The sequence below is a fragment of the Rhinopithecus bieti genome, unplaced genomic scaffold (genome assembly GCF_001698545.2).
Source record: "Rhinopithecus bieti isolate Rb0 unplaced genomic scaffold, ASM169854v2 scaffold_7967, whole genome shotgun sequence".
Taxonomy (NCBI): domain Eukaryota; kingdom Metazoa; phylum Chordata; class Mammalia; order Primates; family Cercopithecidae; genus Rhinopithecus; species Rhinopithecus bieti.
The window spans coordinates 1005897-1032725 of record NW_016806112.1 but is presented as its reverse complement, the minus strand read 5'-3'; the positions used below and the strand labels follow the sequence as shown (position 1 = coordinate 1032725).

Below are 26829 nucleotides of genomic sequence, written 5' to 3'. Positions count from 1 at the left end.
CCTCGTGATCCGCCCGTCTCGGCCTCCCAAAGTGCTGGGATTACAGGCTTGAGCCGCCGCGCCCGGCCAAAGATCTTAAATTTATTTTTTTAAATCTTGGTTTCTGCCTTCAACTTCTGGTTTTAGTCTACAATATTGCTTAATGTTTTACTGTGTCATATCCTAGGATAATGATTATTAACCTTTTAAAATTATAGACTGAGAATGAAAAGGAAACAAAAACTTCACAGATTCATCAGAATTACTAATATTCACACAACTTGTATAGGATTTCAGGAGGTCATTGACCTTCTAAACCTATCCATTGACTGCAGATTAAGAATTCTTCTCTTATGGTTTAGAGATAATGAATTTATGGCTATTAACCAACATAACTCTCACTCTTGAACTGTAGTATTAAAAAGCCCACCAATTTGTAGATGTTTATTAGATATGTATATTGCATAATTCTACACTCTGAAGAATCCTATATCATATAGTGTCACCACTCGCAAGGAATGTAATATTTCCTACGGCTTACAACATTTTTGAAAAAACTTTACATAATAAGACTCATTTTACCTTATCTTAGAAATATTTATGGAAAGCTCTGTAAAAACATAGAGTAAGTGAAATACACAGTGTACGGGAAAGGTTAGTCCTCCAATGAGCAGTTAGAAAAACTGTCATGTGCTATATGTAAGCAGTGTTCAGGATATCTGTAGGGAAGTGGACATTATCATAACTTCCAATCATGTCTTGCATTGATCAGTGATTGTTCTGTCTGCTCACTCTATCAGGGACACCCATGCAGTAAGATGCAGAATTTCCCATCCTGCGTTTTTAAGAAAAATGCCAGAAGAGACTCTTTTTCTTCAGGAGTATAAACTGATGCTTTATTTACCAGGGCAGTACCGGATTTCAGTGTAGGCCCAGTTATACAGATTTATAAATCAAAGAGAATATAGATGAAGTTGGATGCAGTGGCACACACCTGTAATCCTAGCAGCTCAGGAGGCTGAGGTGGGAGAATCTCTTTAGGCCAAGAGTTTGAGACAAGTCTGAGCAACATAGCAAGACCCTGACTCTAAAAAAAGATTTAAAAATTAGCTGGGGGCCAGGCGCGAGGGCTCACGCCTATAGTCCTAGCATTTTGGGAAGCCCAGGCGAGCGGATTGTCAGAGCTCAGGAGTTTGAGATCAGCCTGGGTAACATGGTGAAACCGCATCTCGACTAAAATACAAAAGAAATTAGCTGGGCGTGGTGATGTGCACCTGTAGTCCCAGCTACTTGGGAGGCTGAGGCAGGAGAATTGCTTGAACTTGGGAGGCGGAGGTTGCAGTGAGCCGAGATTGCACCACTGCACTCCAGCACTCCAGCCTGGGCAACAGAGTGAGACTCCGTCTCTACAAAAAAAAAAAATAATAAATAATTAGCTGGGTATGGTGGCACATGCCTGTCATCACAGCTACTTCGGACGCTGAGATGGGAGGATTGCTTGAGCCCAGGGGCTTGAGGCTGCAATGAACTATGATCATACCACTGCACTCCAGCCTGGGTGACAGACTGAGACTCTGAATTTTAGGGGAAACGTGTGTGTGTGTGTGTGTGTGTGTGTGTGTGTGTACTGAAAGAGACAATGTCTGAGGATTGTTAACTAAAACGTTTGAGACCCAAATCTGATCCTTATTTTCTGTTGGACATCTCTTGAAGAGTTGAGCTGCTTTACAGAGATGGCTTATATCCACTAAAGGCCTGCACTACAGCTAAATTGTAATAGGTCATTGGAATGCTTGGCATGCAAATCCCTTTATGTGCTAATTCAAGCCTGAATCCTTTTTGCTTCTTTACATATTATCTGTATTCCTACTTGCCATATTCTGAACTTGCAACATACTATTATTTCTAGTGCCTGGAATTCCTCCTGACTTCCATCTTTATCCACCTTTCAAAGATGCTACCTATTCTTTAAAGCTCAATCCATGAAGCCTACAGATGAGAATATTCCTTCCTTGGAACTTATTAATATCTTCCTGTTAGTCTTTGCACTGAATTAGTATTTTATGTATTTTTTCTCACCAAAGGCCAGGCCTGCATCTTATTTCTGTGTTCCTTACAGCACTGGCAAGAGTTTGAACTTTGTAGTTGTTCAGTAAGCATTTGTTGACTAAATGTAAAACCCCAGAGAAAATAGGTAGTACTTAGTATTAACAATTAACGCATTTTTATTTGTATATGGGAATTGGTAGGGAGCATCCTTGAATGGGAAAACATCATTTTGGAACTGGACAGGGGTGGGCGGGAAGAGCAGCTGAATGCTGTCTCCCTTGCACATCTGACCATGCACGGTTTCAGAATTCTTGCTGCTTTAACTACTATTACTACCATTTTACTAGTGTCTTAGTTTTCGTTTTACCCTACGCGCTGTATAATGCTATCGGTGACTGCAAATGAGGTGTAAATTCAGATGAGTTAATCTCTTTATGTGATGATATAAAATATCAGTTTCCAAAGGAGTGATTTTTTTTTTTTTTCCCATTACAGGCATGTAATGAATTTACTACACATGTGATGAACCTTCTCCGAGAACAGAGTAGAACACGTCCCATTTCTCCAAAAGAGATTGAAAGAATGGTGGGCATCATCCATCGAAAATTTAGTTCCATTCAAATGCAGCTCAAACAAAGCACTTGTGAAGCAGTTATGATTTTAAGATCAAGGTTCCTCGATGCCAGGTATGTGAAGCCATAAATCTATTGCATGGCTTTCCCCCGTCTTTCACTCCTTGTATATTCTTTTCTGTAAAACTGACCCATTGGTCTTAGATTCTTTTGGCCATATGAGCTCTTTTGTGCAATGGACAGGTAATTCAACTCATGGTGCCTGTGCTGTCAGGCTTTCCTGTCTGAGAATGGTAGTGGAGTGTGTGGGTTAGTTGCCAGTTTAGTGACTCAGGAAATGAATAGGATTGGCGTCTCTGCTGATGGCTTTAGGAATATGTAGCCTTTCCATTCTGATGCTAAAAGGTATTTTTAAGGATCGTTTTCTGCATATAACTATTTTAACAAGGGGTATTTTCTAAGAGTTTCTTAATGTTACACTGCTTGTGCATATTATTGGAAAATACTTGGAGATATTGATACTCCTGAGAAGGAAATGGCATTTCAGTTAATAGCAGTTACCACAAAGCTCCAGAATCTGTATATCCAAATCAAGAAAGAAAGCCTATCATTTTTCCTGTAAGGATGAAAATTTCCCTTTATCCGAAGCTTTCCCCAAGTTTCACAGGAGTTAGGTAATATATTGTATATGGTAATAAATTGTGTGTGGTGACCTACTGAGTGACAGAACAGAAGAATTGTCAACGTCCTAGCGTACGCTGCCTCTGTAGGGATGCCTCTCGGGGCATTGCCAAAGCTTATGATCAATCTGCAGCTTTGGAAAGGAGTTTCTATTTTGTTTTTCTTTCTTCTCCCATGGAATCTGACAGAGGTGATAATTATCATCCAAACCTCACAATATTAAAGGAAATGACTAAGATAGCTTCTCAACTGGAAAACAAAGTGTGTGGAGCATTTTCAGTGTTTTTCATGTTAGCTCTTTCTTTCTGTCTCAGTTCCTGTCCATCCTTTTGTATGTGAACTAACACGGTACCTACTAGTCTCCCTGTCTCCAGTCCTGCTGCCCTCCAGCCCATCCTCCATATCCCTTTTTTGTTTCTGTAACATCACTGTGCTACTCTGATTGCTTTGCTTAAAAACCATGGTAGTTTTCCAATGCTGGATATATGCATACTTCACATATACACTCCTTATCCTGACATTTAAGGCCTGTCCCTGTCTGCATTGCTTCTTTGTTGTTGTGAAGATTTTATTATTCTTTTTTCTATTTAAAAAATGCCAAGCTCACTATGGAAAGTTTGGAAAATATATGGAATAAAAGGATAAAGGATAAAAGTTAACCTCATTTTTATTACCTAAAGAAAAAAAATCACTGTAAATGTTTTACAGTATTCTCTCTCTTTTGTTTGGGGCTTTTAAAAGAAATATTTCTGTGATGGGTCAATTTTCATAGTCTGATCTGCTTTTTAAAAATTTACCGTGAATACATAAACATTTCCATGTAGTATAAGCTCTAATTATAAATAGCATTTTAACAATTGAAGTTACCAAATGTATATAAAATAAATAATGTCCTTAGCATTCTCTTAGTTTTGAGCATTTAATTTGTCTCCATTAATTATTCTTTTTCTTTTCTTTTCTTTGTTTTTTATTTTTGAGAGAAGGTCTCATTCTGTCACCCAGGCTGGAGTACAGTAAATGATGCTATCATGGCTCACTGCAGCCTCGACTTCCCAGGCTCAAGTGATCTTCCTGCCTCTGCCTGTGCCACCATGCTCAGATAATTTTTGTATTTTTTGTAGAGATGGTGTTTCACCATGTTCCCCAGGCTGGTCTTGAACTCCTGAGCTCAAGCTCTCCTGCCTCCCAAAGTGCTGGGATTACAGGCAGGAGCCACCATGCCCAACCAACTATTAATTTTTGTGTAATTTCTTCCTTTCTTCCTTCCACAAATATTTATTGGTACTGAGGATATATTGGTAAACAAGACAGGTTAACATACTTGCCCCAATTGAGCTTATATTCTACTTGAGGAAACAGGCAGTAAACAAGTGAACAAATATGCCATAACACTGTATTTAATAATGTAATGAAATATAATAGGGTGGTAAGTGGTATGCAGAAAAATAAAGCAAGTCAAGGGGAGAGAAAATGTAGAGGGTACTATTTTAGATAGATTTTTATTGAAACTAACATTTTAATGAAAATCTTCATGGATTAAACCTTTTGGTCTTTAGGATTATTTCCTAAGGATCAATTCTTAGAAATGGAATTATTAGATCAGAGTTTGAACATTTTCAGTGTTCTTATTTATATATCACTAAATTGTTCTTTCCTGTGTTTCTTCCAAAAATGAAATGCTTCATGGAATTATGTTTCTACTGCTTAGAATTCCTTCTTTTCCTAAGTCTAACCACTTACTTCCCTGGCTCCCACAACAAACCATCTCTCTAAGCTGGTTACCAGTAATGAGTCATCATCTGTGAGGGTATCTGGAATGGAGCCCGGAATGGAACCAGTGCTTGTACTTGTTGGATCTAGTGAGATTTTGCTCATCGTTCCAGGTCTGGTCTAAATGCTTGCGTTTCTGAAAATCCACCTTAATCACCCCACTGAACTAGCCCTTCCTTCCCTTGAACACTTATACTATGTTTATACAACTTCCTGTAGACTCCCTTTTCTTGTAGTTTTTCATGAACATTTCTTCTCTCCCTTAGTAAGCCACAGTGTCATTGAAAGCAACAGCCAAGACCTACACATTTGCATTCCCCACAATTCTAGCAAATGACTTACATGTTAGATGCTACCAAAAATAATTTATTGACTGGCCAGATGAATGAATAATTCCACTTAATACTTTGTAACATCTCAAATCAGGGTTAGAGAGGTAGCATCAGAAGACAAAAAACATTTTAAAATTATTTGTCAAATTTGAACATTTTAATAAAAAGCCTGATATAACAAAGATAGTAAAACATATGTCTGATAGAAAGGAGTATTTTCTAACATAATTGCTCTCCTTATTTCTGCTGATGCTTTCTCATTCTTGTCAACATGCATGCTTATTTTTTAAATAACTGCATTCATAATGTATACACCTAAATAATTTATTTTTCTTCCATGAAGAGAAAGTATATTAACAGCCTAGAGTGAGCAGAGCCAGAATGAGAGAGTGGCAGAGCTTGGAGCAGAGTCTCTTCTCCCGCAGAGATTGCTGTTAGTAATGTTGTGATGCTGATGGGACACAGGCCTGGACTGATGTGCCACTGCACACTGGCCTGAGGCGTAGCCATTTAGAGTATGGTGAACCCTGGGGGAGTGAAACTGAGGGGAAATGCTTAATGGGCATTTTCTACAGGATGTTTTCTAAAAAATAAACGTGTAAGACCAAGTTCTCTCCTGTGCCTTCGAGTGAATGCAAATACTGAGCTTTGGTTCCATCTATTCTTGTAGTGCCTCCCAGCAAGCCCTCTGCACTGAGAAGGCAAGGGGCTCTGCTCTAGGCAAACATGCTCAGTCAGATATATGATTCCCTTGCTCACTCTGACTTCCCATGCTCATGTTTTCTTCATAATTGGACAAAACGAAGCATGCACCAATGCAAAACATTTAAGAATAAATTTGTGTGGATCTGTCTCCTCTTCCAGTAGAAGTGCTGTAGTTTGGACACAGCCAGAATGTCCAGTGAGCTATTCTCTTTATTCTCTGAGGTGTTTTGATATTTGTTAAAAACCACCCCTGGGCAAAAGTGATGTGAGCCAAACTTCTCTTTGCTTTCCTAGACATATTTCTTTTTGATCCTCCTTTCACACGTCCCTATTTCCCAAAGAGATGCACTTGTGTCATCTATTCCCATCTACCCTGGGCCTTGCTCCTGGGCTCCATGTTTTATACTAGGAGTCACAGACTCACATGCTTACATATAGTGGAATTGAGTAGAGTGGCTGGATCAGGGATACAGGGAGGGACAAGGAGGGTTAGAGCAGGCAGGTGCATATCTAAGGGGGCACTATTACTCAGCTTTAGCCTAGAGCTGCCTTCTAAGAATATGGGCCCAGTATGGCTGGTATCCCAATTTTTCATAAGAAGTCAGAAACCTAGATTTTTATGAGCAAGTAATTACTGTGTGGTCTCAACAAATAATGTCTATGGGTCAGATAATGCCCGTAAATTTGGCATTTTCAGTATCTAGTCTAGACCTTACCCATGCACCTACTCATCAGAGTGTACCTCTTCAACGTGCTCTCACCTTGGGACCTTGTCTTTCTTTTCAAGCAACACATGACTCCTGCAAAAATGCTAACTGTCCTTCTTTGTGGTATATTTGTCCTCGTTCCCTTCCTTCCCTGTCTTCCCTTACCACCTTCCCATCCAGTTCATCATCAAATCCTGTTGACTGTAATCCCCAAATAGATCTTGAATCTCATCTTCATCTCCCAGAAAACAATAGTTTAACCCTCCTAAAAATTATTGAAATTAAGAAATTTCAGGACTAAAACCTGAGTTGTTTTGATCAGACCTAGATTTCTTGCTCCCTTGACTCTCCCTTAATGTTGAAATGTAGATCACATACTTAACCTGCCATATGAGTGACATCATTTTGACTAGAAGAATCTCATAGAGTGCATACCTTTACAACAGCCTACTGACTTTGTCTTTTCTGACTGTGGGATATCACAGTTGAGAAGAATTAAGATTATTTGGAAGAGAGTATTAAGAAAATTATCTGGGGAAGGTATTTTCTAGTTACTGGGGTACTTAATTGAAAGTGAATTCTGACAAATGATAATTTTCAGGCTGGAATTCTTTAAAATCTTAATAACAAAACCCAAATATAAATGACATTTTTGCTACTTGAAATATGTTGTTAATAAATGCTTGATCTTTTGAAAGTCTGTTGCCCCTTCCCAACAAAACAAAAGAAAATTTTGTTCTCTCCTCTTTGCCTAGTGAAGAAAATCATACACCAGTCCAGGCAGTTGCTTAAGCAGAAAAACCTAGAAATCCTTCCCGATGTATTTTTTTTTCCCCCTAAACTTCCTTCTCTATCTCCTTCACTCACTCCTCCCATTCAATACATCATCAGGTCCTATTGCTTTTACCTTTCAAGTAGATCTTGAATCTTATTTTCATTGCTCTCACCTTCTGCCAAGTTACTATCATCTTCATTTTGACCAGTGCAGTCATCTCCTAAAATGGGCTTTGCAGTTCTTTTCATGCCCTCCTCCAACTATTCTCAGCAATCAGAATGATCTTTTAAAAACATGAAACTTAAAACCTTTAATAGTTTCCTATTGCACTCAGCATAAAATCCAAAAATTCTTATAGAGTCCACTGAGCTTCTATAATCTGCCCCCTGCCCATCCTTCCAGACTCATCTCACACATTCCCTTTTACAGTGCTCCAACCTGCTCTAACCCTTTAGACAAGGTATTTCTGTTTCAGGACTCTTCCTCTGCCCAGTCCTCTTCCCTGTAATTCTCTGATAGACCTTGTTTGTTCTCACTGGATCTTCATTGAATACCTAAAATATTAGGTCCTCGAAGAATGAAGCACAATTAATTGTGTTTCATAGTCTGGTATTTTTCTCAGTGATCCTACATCTTAAAATGAGTTGGATAATGCTTTGGAGGATGTCTAGAACATAACTTACAATATTATAGAAATAAATTAGAACTTAAGGATGTTTAAAAAGAGAAATCTACTTTTTTGGTATCATCCTAATTAACCTATCCCTGTTAGGTTAATGTTGATTGTAACTGCAATTCTTTTTTTTCACTCTTATCATAGACGGAAAAGGCGTAACTTCAGTAAACAGGCCACAGAAATCTTGAATGAATATTTTTACTCACACCTCAGCAACCCCTACCCCAGTGAAGAAGCCAAAGAGGAGCTGGCCAAGAAATGCAGCATCACAGTGTCACAGGTGAGAAAGGACCCATGGGTCTGTCTTGTTCCCTGTGGATACGGGAACCCCATTCCTCTCTCAGGGCATTATAATCAAATTTCATATCCAAATGTTCTATCGTCAAAAAAGATACAAAGAAAATGTAGATATTTCTACAGTTTTAGGCAAGATTTTAAACCTTTGATAATTTTTAAAAACCCTAAGTGGCAAGGAATCAAGACCACCACCACCCCCATTCCCCAGTGTAAATCTTCTCTAGAGAGAACATAAACATGCCATGGGGAGAGACACAGTTTACACTTAAGTGACTCTCCGGTAAATGGCATGTATTCCTGATTTCGCTGATTTAGATGACTGACCTAAGCTTCTACCAGCAAGAAACCAATTTATTTTGTTGCCGAAAGGAAATTTAATATAACTCTTTGGTGAAAGCTTTGAGGAATTCACCAGGCCCTTTCTTGGTAACATACTACAATATTTGAGTCCCAAGGATTTCTTTGCTTCCTTGTTATCCATTAAACACAAGAATTAAATTCATGCTTTCAGGGTTTTTGGTTTTGGGGTTTTAAAAAAAAGTTTATTTGTAATAATTTCTGACCCTGAAGTTAGTTGTCATATTCTAACAAAAATACATTTAGTTTTAGTCAAATAGACTGGTATTTGGACTGAGGATTAGAAACAAATAAATTAGCAAACACATGTACCTCTTTAGAACATAAATATATCCTTTTAGCATTACCTCTAAAATACAAATTTATTTAAATATTCCTATTATTGTTAATAGATGACATTTGACGAGCATTTCTTTATAGCATGCGAAAGCAGCAGTTTACCAACCAGTTTTTGTAGTGAAACTTAAGGAAAAGCTGACCCTTGTCAAAAATTTCAGTGTTCACTCGGGGTCACATGAAACCATTTTATAAGTAGTTTCTAAATAAATACTTGTGCTGTAGATAAAGTTCAAGATACTAAAGATCCCCTTCAAGTTCCAATGAGGGTCTCATGTCAGTGTATGAAGTCATTGTTATTTAAGGGAATAGGGCCTGGGTATAAGATGATTTCCAGCTCCTCTTTTGGCATTATTTTCTGTAGAAACTCAAGAGCAAGCTTCGATTCATAACTAAGGTTTCATTCAAGGTTTATTGTCATTTCTCTTATGAAATGGTATATCTTGATTTCTTTGTACGCAGTTAGAAATGGAATATAACTGATTTGGATTACCAGCTTACATAGACATATATTATATAAAACATTACTAACTGGGTTACTTACTTCCATATGAAATATGGAGGAATAGTATGATATGCCAGGTTAGCTGGAGAAGACAAAATTAAAAGAAGAATTGTTTCAAGTAGGGTTTTATGGTGAGTGCCTTTTCCCTGAACATTAATGAAAGGATTAGGTTCATGCCAAACACCAGATGATGATGCCACGTCTGGTTTTCCTGTTCTCACAACCACTCTCTGACTTAGAATTTGAATGTTTGTGGATGAATTTAAGGTATTTTCTTGCTTCCATTCTTTTTTTAAAAACACTTCTATAATATATGCACCATTAGAGAATAACACAGATTAATATCATCTATTTCAAAAACAATGAAATCTGGAGTTTTCATTAGCTGTAGTACTTCACACTTTGTGTGTAGTGTAGAGTGTGCTCAGTACACACTTGTGGAATAAGTGATAAAAAGGTTTCCTTCTGGCTATTCTGAAGTAGGGAGTTTTAACTTCTAAAATAGGCTAGGAACCCACTTACCAGTGTGTGTTTTTTAAAATATTTAATTACTAAATTTATTTCACTTCTAAGTGTGATAAAATCGCGCTTATTAAGCTTGTTTGTTTTTTTTTGTTTGTTTTTTTTTTTTAGCAATTTTGAATGCTGAGAAAAGGTACAGAGGTAGAAATAATATAGATATAACTCTATTACTTTGTCTAAAAAGCAAACTTTCTGACCTTGTTTCTTCCAGGTCAGCCTTTCAAACACAGAATTTCAGAAATAAGTTATGCTTATAAATTAATGGCGTTTTGTTTAAGTTTTTAAAAAGTGAAAGCAAAGAATATCTGTTCCAGGCCTGACAGGTCAACTGCTTTTGCTTTTGCTTTTTTTAAGACAGGGTCTCACTCTGTCGCACAGGCTGCAGTGCAGGGGTATGTTTGAACTGTAACTTTGAACTCCTGGGCTCAAGCAATCCTCCTGCCTCAGCCTCCTGATTGCTAGGACTACAGGCATGCCACCACATCCAGCTAATTTTTAAATTTTTTGTACAGACAGGGTTTCACCCTGTTATCCAAGCTGGTCTTGAACTCCTGGCCTCAAGTGATCCTCCAACCTCAGCCTCCCAAAGTGCTGGGATTACAGGCATGAACCACTGCACCTGGCTAACTACTTTCAAAAGAGAAAAAATATTGTTTAAAATGTAAATCATACTGAAATACAATTAAATTTAGAATCCAGAAATTGTTCATAAAGAAAACTAACTTCAAAATATTGAAACCCCTGAAAACAGGCAACTGGAATAATACTATTTTTACTAGATGTAGAATATATGAAACTGTGATTTATTATTTACTGCAACTGCTTATAATAATAGAGAAGCTTCAGAAGAAATGTAAGGCAATATCTTTAGTGCTGTGAGGGCAGGCTAGAATTTCTTAAACAGGACATAACATGTGTAAGGAACAAAAGAAAAGATTGATAGATTCAATGGTAGAACTTTTGTTTATCAAAGTACTTAATAAAGACTGAAAACATCAACATGATACAACCATTGAGTAAAGATTGGATCAGATATAATTATCAATAGATATTATATCTAGAGGAAAATTTAGATGAAGAACATGGTCTTAAAGTATCTCTCCATAGACCATTTAAAGTTGCAAGAGATTTTTAAAAAGTAATAATAGAGTGGAGAAATGGAACAAAAACTTGACCAAGTGATCAGAATCAACATCACCAAGGAGGAGCAGATGGACATTAGGTATAGTATTTCATCCAAGAACGTAACCTGAATCTAATCACAAGACAACACCAGACAAATCCCAAATGAGGAATGTTCTATTGAGAACAGAAGCGGGGAGGGAGCATTATTCTTTAAAAACATCCAAGAAAGGCCATGGAAATGTTCTAGATTAAAAGAAGCTAAAGAGATATGACAAGTAATTGCAATACTTTACCCTAGATTGGATTCTGTACTGTAGGGAAAACGATACCATAAAGGATATTGCTGGGTTAAATTTCCTGAAGTAAATTGAAATTGATCATTGTACTATGGTTATGTGAGAGAATCTCTCAAGACTTAGCAAATACACTGACTGACTTAGGGGTAAAGGACCATGAGGTATATAACTTAGCCTCAAATGTTCAGAAAAAAAAAATGTGTGTTTGCATGTATATGTGTGTATGTGTGTATATGAATAGACATACACACACAGAGAGAGCATGAGTGCCCACAAAGATAAAACAAATGGGGGAAAATGTTAATAATAGGGGAAGGGCATATACAGATATTTCTTTATGTCATTTTTATTGTTGCAGCTTTTTTGCACGTTTGAAATTATTTTCAAATAAAATATTTTCTAAACTGTGGGGACAGTCCACAGACTGCAAGAAGATACTTACAAGTGTATAAGCAACAGAGGATTAAAACATAAAATACAAGGAGTGCCTATAAATTAATAAGAAAAGGCAAAAAAACCTATTTCAAAAATAGGCAAGAGAGTCAAAGAAGGATTTCATGGAAGAAAAAATAGAAATGGTCAATTGTATGAAAAGATCCTCATGCTTATTAGCTATCAGGAAAATGTGATTTAAAAATTGCAGTGAAATAACTTACATTTCCTAGTTTGGCACATTCTGCTACCAAGAATGTGTAGCAGTAGGAGCCCTTATAATATTGGTGGTAGGGATGTAAATTGATATAGTCACTTTGGAAAACTTCTGACATTATTTTATAAGTTTGAACATGCATATACCATTCAACCCACAATTTCTAGAATACCTCTTGTCTGTATTTCAGGAAACACTGGTAAGAACATTCATAGTAACATTGTTTGAAATGGCAAAAAATTTGAAACAAACCATTTGTCCACAGACCGGAGAAATGAGTAAATATGCTTTGTTATAATCCCACAATAGAACACTATACAGCAGTGGAAAAAGAGTGATCTACATGTATCAATTCATGTTGAGTGAAAAATGCAAAGTGGAGAATACACGTAACATAACATTTTTACAAAGTTTAAAACCAAGCAAGCTAAACAGCATATTGTCAGGGGACACATATATATGGTTAAACATAAAGGAAGAAAGGCAATAATAAAATTTAAAAAGGGCTGGGTGTGGTGGCTCACGCCTGTAATCCCAGCACTTTGGGAGGCCAAGACGGGTGGATCACCTGAGATCGAGAGTTTGAGACCAGCCTGACCAACATGGAGAAACCCTGCCTCTACTAAAAATACAAAAAGTAGCCAGGCGTGGTGGTGCACACCTGTAATCCTACCTACTCGGGAGGCTGAGGCAGGAGAATCACTTGAATCCAGGAGGTGGAAGTTGTGGGGTGAGCCGAGCTTATGCCTTTGCACTCCAGCCTGGGCATCAAGAGCAAAACTCCATCTCAAAAAAAAAAAAAAAAAGAAGAAGAATCTAATGAGATGGGAGCAAGAAAGAACAATCAAGGAGTTTCAGTGTTACTAATAGTCTTTCTTAATTTTAGTGGCAGGTTTACAGAGATTAATTATTATGCATTACAAACCTGCATATATAAGGCAAGAAAGTCTCATGTCAGTTATTAAATCTAAATAACAGAATTTAAAAAGACTATTTCCATTCGTTTAACAAATACTTATTGAATAATGCTGATTATGTGCCGAATACTATGCTAGGGATGAAAGAGACATCAGTGAACTTAACCAGACAGACCCGTGTCCTACCTGATAGAAATGTGTACATATACTCACTGAAAGATACGTATAGGAATATCCTTAGTAACAGTATCCGTAATAGCCAAAACTAGAAACAATGCAAATGTCCATCAATAGGAAAATAGGTATATTTATGTATATTTGGAATATTTATGTATGATATATTTATGTGTGGTATATTTATGTGTATTTGGAATGTTATTTAACAATGAGAATGAATGAACTATAACTACATGTAACTACATAATGCTAAGTAAAAGAAGTGCTTGATTTCATTTATAAAATGGAAAACCAACTTAATTTCATTTATAAAAAATAGAAAACAAGCAAAATTAACCTTGGGGTTAGAAATCAGATTAATAGTTATCTTTTGGGGAATGGTGATTGGAAGGAGGAAGAAATATTTCTCGATCTAAGTGGTAGTTCCATGGGTATGTTCACTTTATGAAAATTCATTAAACTCTTTACCTATGATGTGTGGCCCTTTTTTGTATATTTTTATTTTATTTGACTAAAGAGTTTACTTACATAACAAAAACAAGCCTGCCCTCATGGAATTACATTTTTGTGGGAGTATACAGATAAGTAAACAAGATAGTTACAAAGTGATAGTTGCTGTTGACTAAGGAGGGAAGGGGTTAGAGGATGCAATTTTTAATAGGGTGGTAAAGAAAGCCCCTCCTGAGGAAGTATCTTTTGGTTAGATTGAAGCAGATGAAGACAAGTCATGTGAATAATCAGTGAGGAACATTCTAGCAGAGGGAACAGCAAGTACAGAGGCCCTGAGGTAGAAGTGCCCTAAGGAAGGGAGCAAGTAGTAGGAGATGAAGTTAAAGATGCTGGGGAAGAAATAAATGGTTCATGGGCCTTCTAGGCCATAGTGATGACTTGGGCTTTCACTGTGAGATGGGAAACTGAGGAGTGACATGGATCTGACTTAAGTTTTATAGAATCACCATGGCAGCTGTACTGACATTAGACCCTGGGAGGCAAGGGAAAGCAGAGATATCAGTTGGGGTACACTTGAGTGTTCACTCAAGTGAGTATTTGTGATAGAAATGATGACATGTGACTGGGTTCTGGATAAATTGTGAAGGTACAGGGTTTCCTGATAGGTTGGATGTAGGATGTGTGAGAAAGAGATTTGCTAAACCAGAATTTGAAATTTCTGATTTCTTGACTTGCTTTGATTAAGTAAGCTGGAGTTCCCCTTTTACCTAACACCCTGAAAATTGACAAAAGAAGAAACTATTTCACATGTCATATGCACTGAGAATCATACTTAAATTGTCACATACTCTTAATTAGTAGAGCAGATATTAGTATAATTTTATTTTTTGGAATAGAGCTAATTTACATTGATTATTTGAGTTACTAAGCCATAAAAAACTTCATTCTTCTCCTAATTCCAAGTTTGAATTTGAGTAACTGGCTGTATTTTCTCTGCTAGGTGTTTTAGAATGAAAATGTTAACTTGTTCTTCGTTTCTACCGTAATTGAAATGTACTGTAAAGAAAGGCTTGATTTAAAAACAAAAACAAATGAGAACCAGAAATGGTAGAGAGATTAAGTGACAGCATTAAGACTCATTCATTTATTCATTCAACCAACATATTTTAGAGCTCTTAAAGTGGCAAATAAGACCTGCTTTTATAATAGTCTAATGTAGATACCAACACAATCTCACCCATTCAGGTGAGGAAACTGAAGTTCAGAGAAGTTAAGTGATTTGACAGGGGTCACAAGCCTTAGTGAGTAGGGGACTTGGGGATTTTTACACAGAGATTCTTAATAAAGGGGGAGAAACTGAAGTCTTACTTTTTTTCCTATAAGAGGCAATGTGATTCATTCATCCCCAGGGTCCAGGCTGCAGACTACTGGTTTGTGAGGTACGGACCTTGGCTTATATCACTAGGGCTGCATCATTTTCCTGCTAAGCTACTTTAGAGACTCTGGGCTAGTTAGTAGTCTGAGGTCTCTTTACTCATTAAACTACTTATTCCAAAGCAGTGAATATTCAGTAAGCTAATTAAAATTTGTAAGTAAGATTTCCTTATTAAAAAAACTATTAAAATAAGAAGAAGCCCATTAAAATAATAATTAGAGCAGGAAAAAAGAAGATGACTATCAAATTACAGTACTTTTTTTCAGCTATACATAAAAACCTTTTCAGTTGCTTTGGCAGTAGACAGAAGGCAGAAGTAGATTTCTACTGCAAGTATGCAGTTGGTAAACCAGAAACAAGTTGAAGGAAAAGGCAACTTATTTTGTTAAAACAGTTCTTTCACATGTCTTAAAAGAAAGCTACAGACCCTCTGTTCTAAAAGCTCTGATTGTATATCCCAGTGGAGGTGGGACATCATTAAACAGTGTGCCGAGAATAAAAGAGCAGGTTGTAAAAAGATGGGAGCTTTGAGGATGCTGTAGCACCAAGTACAGATGAGGCATATCTGCAATATTTAAAGAAAACAGAGAAGCTTCTGATTTTTTTTGTTGCTGTTATCGTTTTCTACAGACAATCAGCACCATGATTAGTGTGGTGCTTAAAGCTTGCTCCAGCAATGTCAGATATTATATTTATTTTAGAATTGACTATCTTGAGGAAATCTCTAACACGCAGTTGATATGATACCCAAACAAAAGATAAAGAGACAATTTTTCCGGCTGGGCATGGTGACTCACACCTGTAATCCCAGCACTTTGGGAGGTTGAGGCAGGCAGATCGCCTGAGCTCAGGAGTTCAAAACTACCTGGGCAACCTCGTCTCTACTAAAATACAAAGAATTAGCCAGGCGTGGTGGCGCGTGCCTGTAGTCCCACCTACTCGGGAGGCTGAGGGAGGAGAATCACTTGAGCCTGGATGCGGAGGTTGCAGTGAGCCAACATCATGCCACTGCACTCCAGCTTGGGCTACCGAGTGAGACTCCATCTCAAAAAAAAAAAAAAAAAAAAAAAAAAAAAAGAGAGAGAGACAATTTCCAGCTTAGATTTAGTGTTTTGGAGTTTCCCTATACCTGGAAGAAGTAGTAATCAAAATTGTGGTTCCTCCATTTTTTGTCCCCTTTGCCTTCTTTTACCTATTCCTTCTCTTCTTCCTTCTAGTTGAGTATTCTTACCAGTTTTTCTCATGCTAGTCTCAGCACTGTGTCTAACCTTTCCGTTGGCCTGGCTTCCATGAGGCATTTGAGGCTAATAGGTCAATAAATAAGCCAGGGTCCCAGCAGAAAACAGATGCCACACTCAAACTGGAATAATTGGAGGACACTTTATAAGTGAGGTAAAACAACTTGCCCAAGGTCACTGAGCAAGTGACCATTTACAATAGTGTGGGCACAGTGTAGGGAAACCACAAAGGATAATACTAGTGATTGGTTCTGTTACCCACTTGGCCTGAAGAGATGAGGGAAAGGTCAGTAGATCTGAAGACAGAGGAGGTGTGTGGAGAAGGCCAGTGACTGAGACCTGAGGAAAGGCAGCCTTATAGTGCAGGAGTCAGGAAAACAAATACTGTCATCTCACTCTTTTCCCTTCCCATCTGCAGCCAGTGCCTACTATTGGCCAGAAGCCTGAGGGCACCCAGGGCAGCCTCCTGGGGCCCATGACAGAGTATACAGTGGATAGGGAGGAGTGAACAGAAGATAGACAATGTAGTCCAAAGGGTGAAGACACCTGGTCAGAACAGGCTCCACGCTCAAGCCTCCTGACTTCCCACTTCTGTTGATTCTTTAGATGTTTGCATCCAGAAACCTTCTCCAGAGATGTTTCTGGGCTTTCCTTGTTTCTTCTCTTTTGATTTCTCTCCTCTCTCAATTCTTCTGTCAGCTATGTGGAGAACACATTTTTCTAAATAAGTATGGGTTTTGAGAGTAGAAACTACAGTTTAAATAAGTTAAAGTACCTTTGGCTAGATCAAATACCAGGATTTTTGGCTATTTTCCTAATTTGCTTAATAGGTACTTAGTGCCTACTGTATGTTAGGCACTATGCCTGGCACTGTGGCAAAGAAAGGTAAGTAAGATAGGGTTCTTCTCCCCAGGAAATATTGCGTTTGTTGGGGGAAACAGACAGATGTGTTACTGACAGAATATAAAAGTTACCTGAGGAAGCACACAGGCACAAATGGATGCCATATGAGGAATATAGCACAACGAGGGGTTTACTTTCTACTGAGAGGATCAGGAAAGACCTTCTAGAGAAAATGATGTGTAGAACCTGGAGAAGGATGAATAAGACTTTGGGAGAAAGGGTATTCTAAGCAGAGGAAACTCAGAAGCAAAAAACAGTTATGTTAGGAAAACAGTTTAATAAGTCTGGAGCCTGTGTTATTATGTGGGGGGTGAGGGATTTTATTATAAGACTTAAGGCTACAGACTGTGAAGACTCAGACAAGCCTGAACTAAAACCCCAGCTCCTCCCCAGTTTATTAGCTCAGTGACCTTGGGCAAGTCGTTTTACCTCACTGTGCCTCCTTTCCTCATGTGTGTAGTTGGGATAAAAATAGCATGTACTGGCCGGGCATGGTGGCTCACACCTGTAATCCCAGCACTTTGGGAGGCTGAGGCAGGCAGATTGCTTGAGCTCAGGAGTTCAATACTAGCCTGGCCAACATGGTGAAACCCCATATCTACTAAAAATACAAAAAATTAGCCAGGCATGGTGGTGCACGCCTGTAGTCCTAGCTACTCAGGAGGCTCAGGCAGGAGAATCGCTTGAATCCAGGAGGCAGAGTTTGCAGTAAGCCGAGATTATGCCACTGCACTCCAACCTGGGCAACAGAGTGAGGCTCTGTCTCAAAAAGAAAAAAAAAAATAGCATGTACTTCCTAGGGTTACGGGAGTTTCAGTAAGCTAAAACATGTGTAAAGCACCTAGCAAAGTGCCTATAACAGAGTAAGTGAAGATATAATAGTAATTATTGTTATGCAGTTTCTCCTGCTTGGAATTGTCTATCCCTGCCCCCTGCCAAACACATACAGACATCTTATTAATTTCTACTCCTTCAAAGCTCACTTCAAATGTCATTTCTTCAAGAAGGCTTTCCTTGATACTTCCAGTTCCTGTCCTCCATTGTATATTCTCATAACTTCTTTTCCCCATGACTGTGACTAAATAATGATTTGTTAAATACTGTTCCCCTGATAGATGGTAAACTCAATTTTGGCCAGAACTACTATCTTATTCACCCTTATATTCTTAATGCCTAGCACAGTGTGTCCAGCACATAAACATTTATTGAAGATGGTGATATTATTAACTGATATAGGAAACACATAAGGAAAAGCTAGTTTGATGGAGGGGACATTAAATCTTGGCAGCAGTTATGCTAGGTTCGCATTGCCTTCAGCATCTGTTGGGAAATGTTGAGTTTGGAAATATAACTTAGAAGAAAGGTCAAGGTTAAAGATACAGCTTGGAGGTCATTCACTTAATTTCCTAGTCAAGGCCCTGGGAATGGATGAAGTTGCCCAGGGAACCTGCAGATAATAAGAAAATAAGGCTGGGGGAAACGACGTTTCCCTGATTCCATTGCCAATTCTAAGGTAGTAGCTAAAAGGCTGAGAATTTAAGCAGGGCTTTAGACAACTTTTCAGGGGTGAAAAGATGTGAATTGGTATCTAGGACCTGCTAAAGGATGCTGCCTTTTTCCCTTTGCTTTGGGTTAGGACTTAAACTGCTAGGGCTACATCTTAGCAGCGAGCACATCAGAAATAGACCCTAATGGAAGATCTGCTATTCTACCTTAGAATACCTCATTTCTTGACATTGGATTGCTGCTATTCATAGGTGCTTGGACAAATCAAATACAAAATTTTTTTTGTGGAGAAAGATAGCATCCTAGGCTTCAAGTTGTTTCTGTAAACAAAGCAAAACAAACAAACAAAAAAACTGGGCACACAATCAGAACAAAACAGCTATACAAGACAACATGACAATGTTTCTGGTACAGAAACCAGCAGAAACAACAGACAATAGAAACAGAGTCAAAACAGTATAGGAAATAAAGGACTCTGACATGGACTATAAAATAACTACGCTTAATATCTATAATGGAGGAAAGACAAACTGGACAATTCTGTCAGCGAATTGGAAACCATAAAAAAAGGGTCAAATAAAAATGTTAGAATCAAAATTAGGAACCCAGTGGATTGGGTTAAAAGCAGATTAGACATTACTGAAAGGAAAATTAGTGGACTGGAAGATGAGTCACAAGAAAATAATGATATTGAAGAATACAGAGACAATAGGATAGAAAAATTGGGAGACAGAGAATAGGAGATATAGAGCATACAGTAAGAAAGTCTAATATACATGTGATTGAGCCCCAGAAGCAAATGTGAGAATGGGTCAGAAGCAATATTTTCAATGTAATGACAGAACACTTTCCAAAACCCATAGCAAATTCTAAGACCTAGACTTGTGAACACCACCAGTCCCCAAACAGAATAAATAAATAGGAATCCACACTAAACATGGTTGAAACAAAAGTAGCCAGTGGGAAAAGTAAGTTTGCCTTTAATAAAACAACAATTGAATGACCACTGATTTCTTAACTGAAACAATAAAGACATAATACAGTAGAGTGATACCTTTAAAGAGATGAGTCAGATTAAATGTCAGCCTAGAATTCTGTACCTGCCAAAATGTCCTTTGATAGTGGAGGTGAAATAAAGACATTGTCAGTCAAAAATTGAAATAATTTTTCTCATTTTCTCTCTAAAGGAGATACAAAAAATGTGTTCTGCAGACAGAAATACAAAGATTACAGATACAGGGTAGGAGATACAGGAAGGAGTAGAAAAGCAAAGAAAAGGATAAATATGTATATCTAAGTGAGTAGTACTGTTTAAAGTAAAGATAATGTCTTATTTTGCTTACAGTATGTATAGAATTAAAATATACAACAATAATGCCTTGTAAGTTATGAAAGGAGAGTAACTGTTCCAAGACTCTTACGTTTTCTGGGAAAGATGGCAAAAATACCAATTAGTGAAAAAGTACCAATTAATGTTGGACTTGAATAGTTGAGAAAGTGTAAATCTCCAGGGTAGTCATAAAAAAAAGTAAAAGATTATATAGCTTTCAAATTAATAAAGAGAGACAGAGACATAGAATACTTTTTTTAAAATAAGCGGTCTAAAATATGGCAAGGAAAAAAGAAAAAATGCATAGTAAGTGGGACAAATAGGAAGTAAACAGGAAGTAGTAAGACGATAGGCTTATACCTAAATATGTCAGTAATCACATTAAAGTAAATGAATTTAATACTCTAAGTAATAGAGTCAGGATTTAAAAATGAAACTTAATTATGTGTTCTCTAAAAGACGTATTTAAAATATAAGGACATAGAAAGTATAACAGTATGAAAAAATGTAAATGTGAACAATAGCCAAAAGAAAGTTTGTGTTGATTTAATAATATCAGGTAAAGAGCACTTCAAGGAAGCTCAAAAAACATAAAGCAAAACTTATACAATTTTAAAGAAAAATAGACAAATTCAAAATCACTATAGGAGATTTTCACACTTTTCTGTAACTGAACAAGCAGACACATAACATATAAGTCAGTAAGGACATTGAACAGTGCTTCTTAAACTGTAACATACATAAATAAGAATGATCTGAAGAGCTGTTAGAATATAGATTTCTGGGCCCCATTCCCAGAGGTTCTGATTCAAAGTGTATGCAGTGGGGCTGATAATTTACAGCTCCCAGATTATGCTGATGCTGATGGTTCTGGAACTACACTTTGGAGTAGCACAGATATAGAAGGTTTTAACAATTAGCAGACTTGACCTAATGGACATATATAGAAACACTACATCCAACAACTGCAGAATACACATTCTAATTTTTTTTTTTTTTTGAGACGGAGTCTCGCTCTGTCGCCCAGGCTGGAGTGCAGTGGCCAGATCTCAGCTTACTGCAAGCTCCGCCTCCCGGGTTTACGCCATTCTCCTGCCTCAGCCTCCCGAGTAGCTGGGACTACAGGCGCCCGCCACCTTGCCCGGCTAGTTTTTTGTATTTTTTTAGTAGAGACGGGGTTTCACCGGGTTAGCCAGGATGGTCTCGATCTCCTGATCTCGTGATCCGCCCGTCTCGGCCTCCCAAAGTGCTGGGATTACAGGCTTGAGCCACTGCACCCGGCCTATACATTCTAATTTTAAGCACTTATAGAACATTTTGAAAGTTGACTATATTCTGGGACAAAGTACCTCTCAATAAATTTTAAACAGTTTAAAACAGAGTATGTTTTCTGACTACAGTGGAATTAAACTAGAAATCACACACAGATAACTAGAAAATAACAGATAACCAAATAAAATTCCGTATGTTTAGAAATTAAGCAGTATAACCCCTGGGTTAATGAAGAAATCACAATGGAAATTAGAAAATAACTGAATGACAGTGAAAAGATAATATACCAAAACTCATGGGGTACAGCTAAAGCCATGTTTAGAAAGAAATTTATAGCTTTAAATATATAATATATATACAGGAATGTGTATGTGGTGTGTGTATGTATGTATATACTGTACATATCTGTATATATGTGCATGTATATCCGTGTGTGTGTGTGTATATATATAGGTCCATTTCTAATTTAATCTGCAAACACATTATCTATGTACAGTGTTTCTTGCTCCAGTCTTTATAATAGCAAAAGACTGAAAATTCAATTCAACGTCCGCCTCCTGGGCTCAAGTGATCCTCCCAACTCAGCCTCCCAAGTAGCTAGGACTACAGGCATGAGCCACCATGCCTGGCTAATTTTTATATTTTTTGTAGAGATGGAGTTTCACCATATTGCCCAGGCTGGTCTCAAACTCCTAAGCTCAAACCATCTTCCTGCCTCGGCCTCTCAAAGTGCTGGAATTATAGGCATGAGCCACCGCACCCATCCAGTGCTATCCTTTCATATCATGTATTTTGATAAACTGGTACTTTAACTTCAGACGACCGTACGTTCTGTGTAGGAAGGCGGAGAAGTCACTCAGATTCTGCTCCAGCACTATTTAGTAACAATGTGACCTTGAGCAAATTATTTAATGAGTCATTTTTTATCTATAAAATGAGAATAATGATAATTTGCTCAGGGGATTCAGGGGTTGATGAAATCATGTATGAAGAGTGTCTAGTACAGGGCCTGGCCTGGCGTCTCATGAATGTTCATTAAATGCCAGTTGTCATCCATTCAACCTACATTTTCTTGCTGGGCATACAGAGTCTTATAAAGGATCCAAAAGAAAGAGGGAACAAAGGTTCTGACATCCGGCAAACTAGCGTGCTAAGTATTCACAGGCTCCCTGAAGGTGAGATCCAGGGCAGGGCATGAGGGTGTGGTCTGTTCTTAGTCTCTGATGGACCTACCATATATATATATTTTGTATTCTTTACTCCAAAAATGCATGAGATTCATTTTTGATGAGAATTAATTATATATGTTGAAAGCTTACTATGCTTTTGAGGATAGGTATACCCGCTTTAACAATTAAATGAAATTTTCTGGATTTTGAAAAGAAAAGAAAACTGCAGTGGGTATGTGGTAAGGAATGGTGTTTGAATAAAAAAGCGTTTCCCTTAAACAAGAGGTGTGACTATAGGATTTCTTTTCATAGGACACTGAATGCATGTTGATGTTTTTATTTACAGAGATAAGATTTACCTGAAACTTGTCAGAACAAAAAGTCTGGCCCATCGTTATTTGGAGTGCTCTGTGCATTCATTCTGGGATGCTGCTGTGTTGCCTGGGAGATGGCTCCACCTTTCAGTGTAGCTGATGGGAGGCAGTTCCACAGTTGTGATGTCAGTGTTTCAAAATCTGTCAAAGAGGCTTTCCATAGAGCCTAGGAAGGAAAACTACTAAGTTGTATACCTACCACATTTTTTTTTCTAATGAGAAAAATAATTTTAAAGAAAAAAACCCTCTTAACTGTAAATGTTGTCTGTGGTAATTTAGAGGCACCCCTCAGCACATGTTTTAGGGAGTTGAACAGTGTCATCCATTTTCTATGTACTGTGGCCGCAAGGCTGATGTTTTATACACTTTTGCAGATGAGCCTGTTTGTGAATGTCACGAGCAGTTATCAGTCTATCATGCAGAGGAGAAAGGGCAAAGCTGAACTGTGAGAGTGTCAGCACATTATGGCAATAAAATTTTTCACAGCTTCAAATTTAAAAAATAATGTACTTGACAAGGGAATCTGTTTTAAATTATTTCAAATGCTATGGAAACTGAATTTCTATTTGTTCGGTTCTCCCATTAAAAGTGGGATATTTTCCAAAAGTTGGTTTTCAAGTCAGTTGTGATAAATTTGCAACTTCTTTTCTTTTCTCTCTTTTTTTTTTTTTTTTTTTTTTTTGAGACAGTCTCGCTGTGTTGCCCAGGCTGGTGTGCAATGGCTTGATTTCGGCTTACTGCAACCTCCACCTCCCGGGTTCTCCCACAGTTCTCCTGCCTCAGCCTCCTGAGTAGCTGGGACTAGAGGCGTGCACCACCATGCCTGGCTAATTTTTGTATTTTTAGTAGAGATGGAGTTTCACCATGTTGGCCAGGCTGGTCTCAAACCCCTAACCTCAGGTGATCCACCCACTTTGGCTTCCCAATGTGTTGGGATTACAGGCGTGAGCCACCGCACCTGGCCACATTTGCAACTTACTTTCTTAGAAGAGAAAAAAAAACGTGTGGATTCTTGGGCTAGCCCACATTTGAACCATGAAGGAGCTGAAATATTTTGCACTGAAAAGGTAGAATATAAGTTTGTAGACCTCACCATTTAATACAGTGAAAAAGAAATGAAATTGAGTAAAGAATAATTTTTAAAACTTGTATTAAGTATTAAGAGAAAACAAGTTTTATCAGGCAAGACATAATGAAATGGGCTTTGTAACCTTAGGCGAGTTACGTAAACTTTCTGACCTCAGTTTTTGCTTCAGTAAAATTGGGTCTTTGTAACAGTTAAATGAGATAATACATGCAAAATTCCTAATACAGAACTGGCTCATAATGAGCGCTTTGCAAATGGCCACTGTTTGAAAACAGGCACAAGTGACATTGGAATTCAGGTTTCCTGCAAATTCCAGGTCCAGTGCATTGTCCTGCTGAGTTGGGGCAGGGATGAGAAGGGATACAGGTAGTGCTGTCAGGTACTTGTGCAGAGCAATAGCCCAGCAGGAGTGTGGCGGATGAGAGCTCTTGGTCTTCTGTGGTAGGAATTTTATTCTGTTCAGGTATATAGGAGTTCACCTCCTTTTCCCTTCTTGCTGCTGCCTGTTGCCTCTTACCAGTGTCTCACCAGCACTGGGAGCAGGGCCAGCTTGCCCAGAACTTGAAGCTCCTGGGAAAAGGGGTCCTGACCTTAGGCACTGCCGGAAATAAGCATGGCGTGTATGCCGTTGGCCTTCAGAGGGTTTTGTTATTGCTGATTTGTTTTAAGAAAAGGGAAGACTAACATTTACTGAGTGCCTGGTACATCCTTGGCACAGTCCTATGTATTCAACATGCCATCTCATTTAATGTTCACAACAGCCCCATGAAGAGGAGGTATCATTATCTCACCTTGTAGACCAGGAAAGGAGAACCTTAGATGGCACGACTTGTCTAAGGTAACATAGGCAGGAAATTGCAGAGCTGAGATTTACACACAGGTCCGTTTGGCTCTCAAACCCGTTTATCCAGCTGTCCTCAGAGTTCTTAGAGGAATGCACACAGTGTGTGTATCCAGAGTGCCCAGCCTTTCTGTCCTTATAGAAACTGTATCAAACCGGTACCTTCTGGAGGGAGAGGACTGGTGTGAAATTTAGAATTTATTAACACCATTAACTTTAAAAATTGAACAGTATCTGGCTTCCATCCCTCACTTCAAGTTGAATCACATAATGGGGATGAAAACATTGATTAGGGAGAAACTCTTTGTTAGAGGTAAAATTGTTTACCATGTAAATATGCTGCCATGTTCCATTATACATGACTTAGCATTTCAACATTTCATAATCTGTTACATTTAATTAGGCACAGTACATAAAGTATGCATCACAAGTAAACATGGGGAAACACAATGGCAAATTTTTCTAAGATTTGTGCTTCATAAATTTTCAGTTTGTTAATTTCAATAATGATGTTTTAGTGTCAGCTGCTTCTTTCCAAACAAGTGCAGATCCTCTCCCTGACGCAGTTTATTCACGGAAGCAATGTCAAGGATGAACTACGAAGTTCTGCACTTCTGCCTCTTAAAGGCTGCCTTTAAGTAATAATTTTTCTCTTTTATTTAATGCTGTTATTAACATGATCAATAAATGTAGTGACAGAATTTGAAACGTAAGATACAATTAAAGCTAATTAATAAATTGGCTTTCAGTGACTGTGGAGACATTATAGATGGTTTAGCTTTTATTTTGAACATGGAATTTTCTTAAATGCAAAGCCGCTTGGGAAATTTCAGTGGCTTGAGATTTACAAAGTGTTTGATTTTAATTATTTTAAGCATTCTCAAACCTGTCAACCATGCCCTTCAGGTAGAGTACAGGAATGGGATTGGTCACTCATATAGCTCTGGGTCCCAGCACAAGACCTGGCACTTAAACTCATAAAGATTGTTAAGTGACTTTCCAGTGCTTTTCTGTTTTGTTTTTTTTTTTAATTTATTCATTAAAAGTATATTTTTTGAATTTAAAAAATCCTAATACTTGCTGATCTGAAAACAATTTGGATGATACCTGAAAACACGAGAAACACAAAACCAGAAATTACTTCTAAACCCCACTGTTCATGATAGTCACGTTAGTACTTTTTTCCTGTGCTTGTGTATGTACCTACATTTATGTATGTCAGTGTTTGATTATTTTTACCAAAATAATAAAACAAAGGCTCATGGTGTATAAAAAGAAAAAAATGCCCTTTCTTCCTTTTTTATAGTATATAATGAATATTTTCCCCTTGATTTATCAATAAATATTTCCCTTCAACATGATCTTTTAATAAATGATCATATTCCGTTATACAAATGTGCTATAAATTTAATCTCTCTCTCTCTCTCTTTCTTTCTCTCTCTCTCTCTTTCTATTAATAAGTAGGACTAAGGGGCCAGGCATGGTGGGGCAGTAGGACTGAGGGGCCAGCACTTTGGGAGGTAGGTGGATCACTTGAGCTCAGGAGTTCAAGACTACCCTGGGCAATATAGCAAAACCCTGTTTCTACAAAATATATAAAAATTGGCGGGCCGTAATGATGGGCACCTGTAGTCACAGCTACTCAGGAGTCTGAGATGGGAGGATCTCTTGAGCCTGGGAGGTTGAGGCTGCAGTGAACCATGATTATGCCACTGCACTTCAGCCTGGGCAACAGAGTGAGACCCTGCCTCAAAAAAAAAAAAAAAAAAAGGGAGGGCTGTCGTGGTTATATTTGCT

The 26829-nt window shown here is 37.9% G+C and overlaps 1 protein-coding gene across 2 annotated transcripts in view; it reads left to right on the top strand.

Annotated features, from left to right (window-relative positions):
- PBX3 (PBX homeobox 3) overlaps positions 1–26829 on the top strand; it is a 240940-nt gene that overhangs the window by 199254 nt on the left and 14857 nt on the right. For both annotated transcript variants that reach the window (XM_017874747.1, XM_017874748.1), the window contains exons 4-5: positions 2524–2714; positions 8391–8526. In XM_017874747.1, the coding sequence (XP_017730236.1) occupies positions 2524–2714; positions 8391–8526 (327 nt within the window). The remainder of the gene's footprint in view (positions 1–2523; positions 2715–8390; positions 8527–26829) is intronic.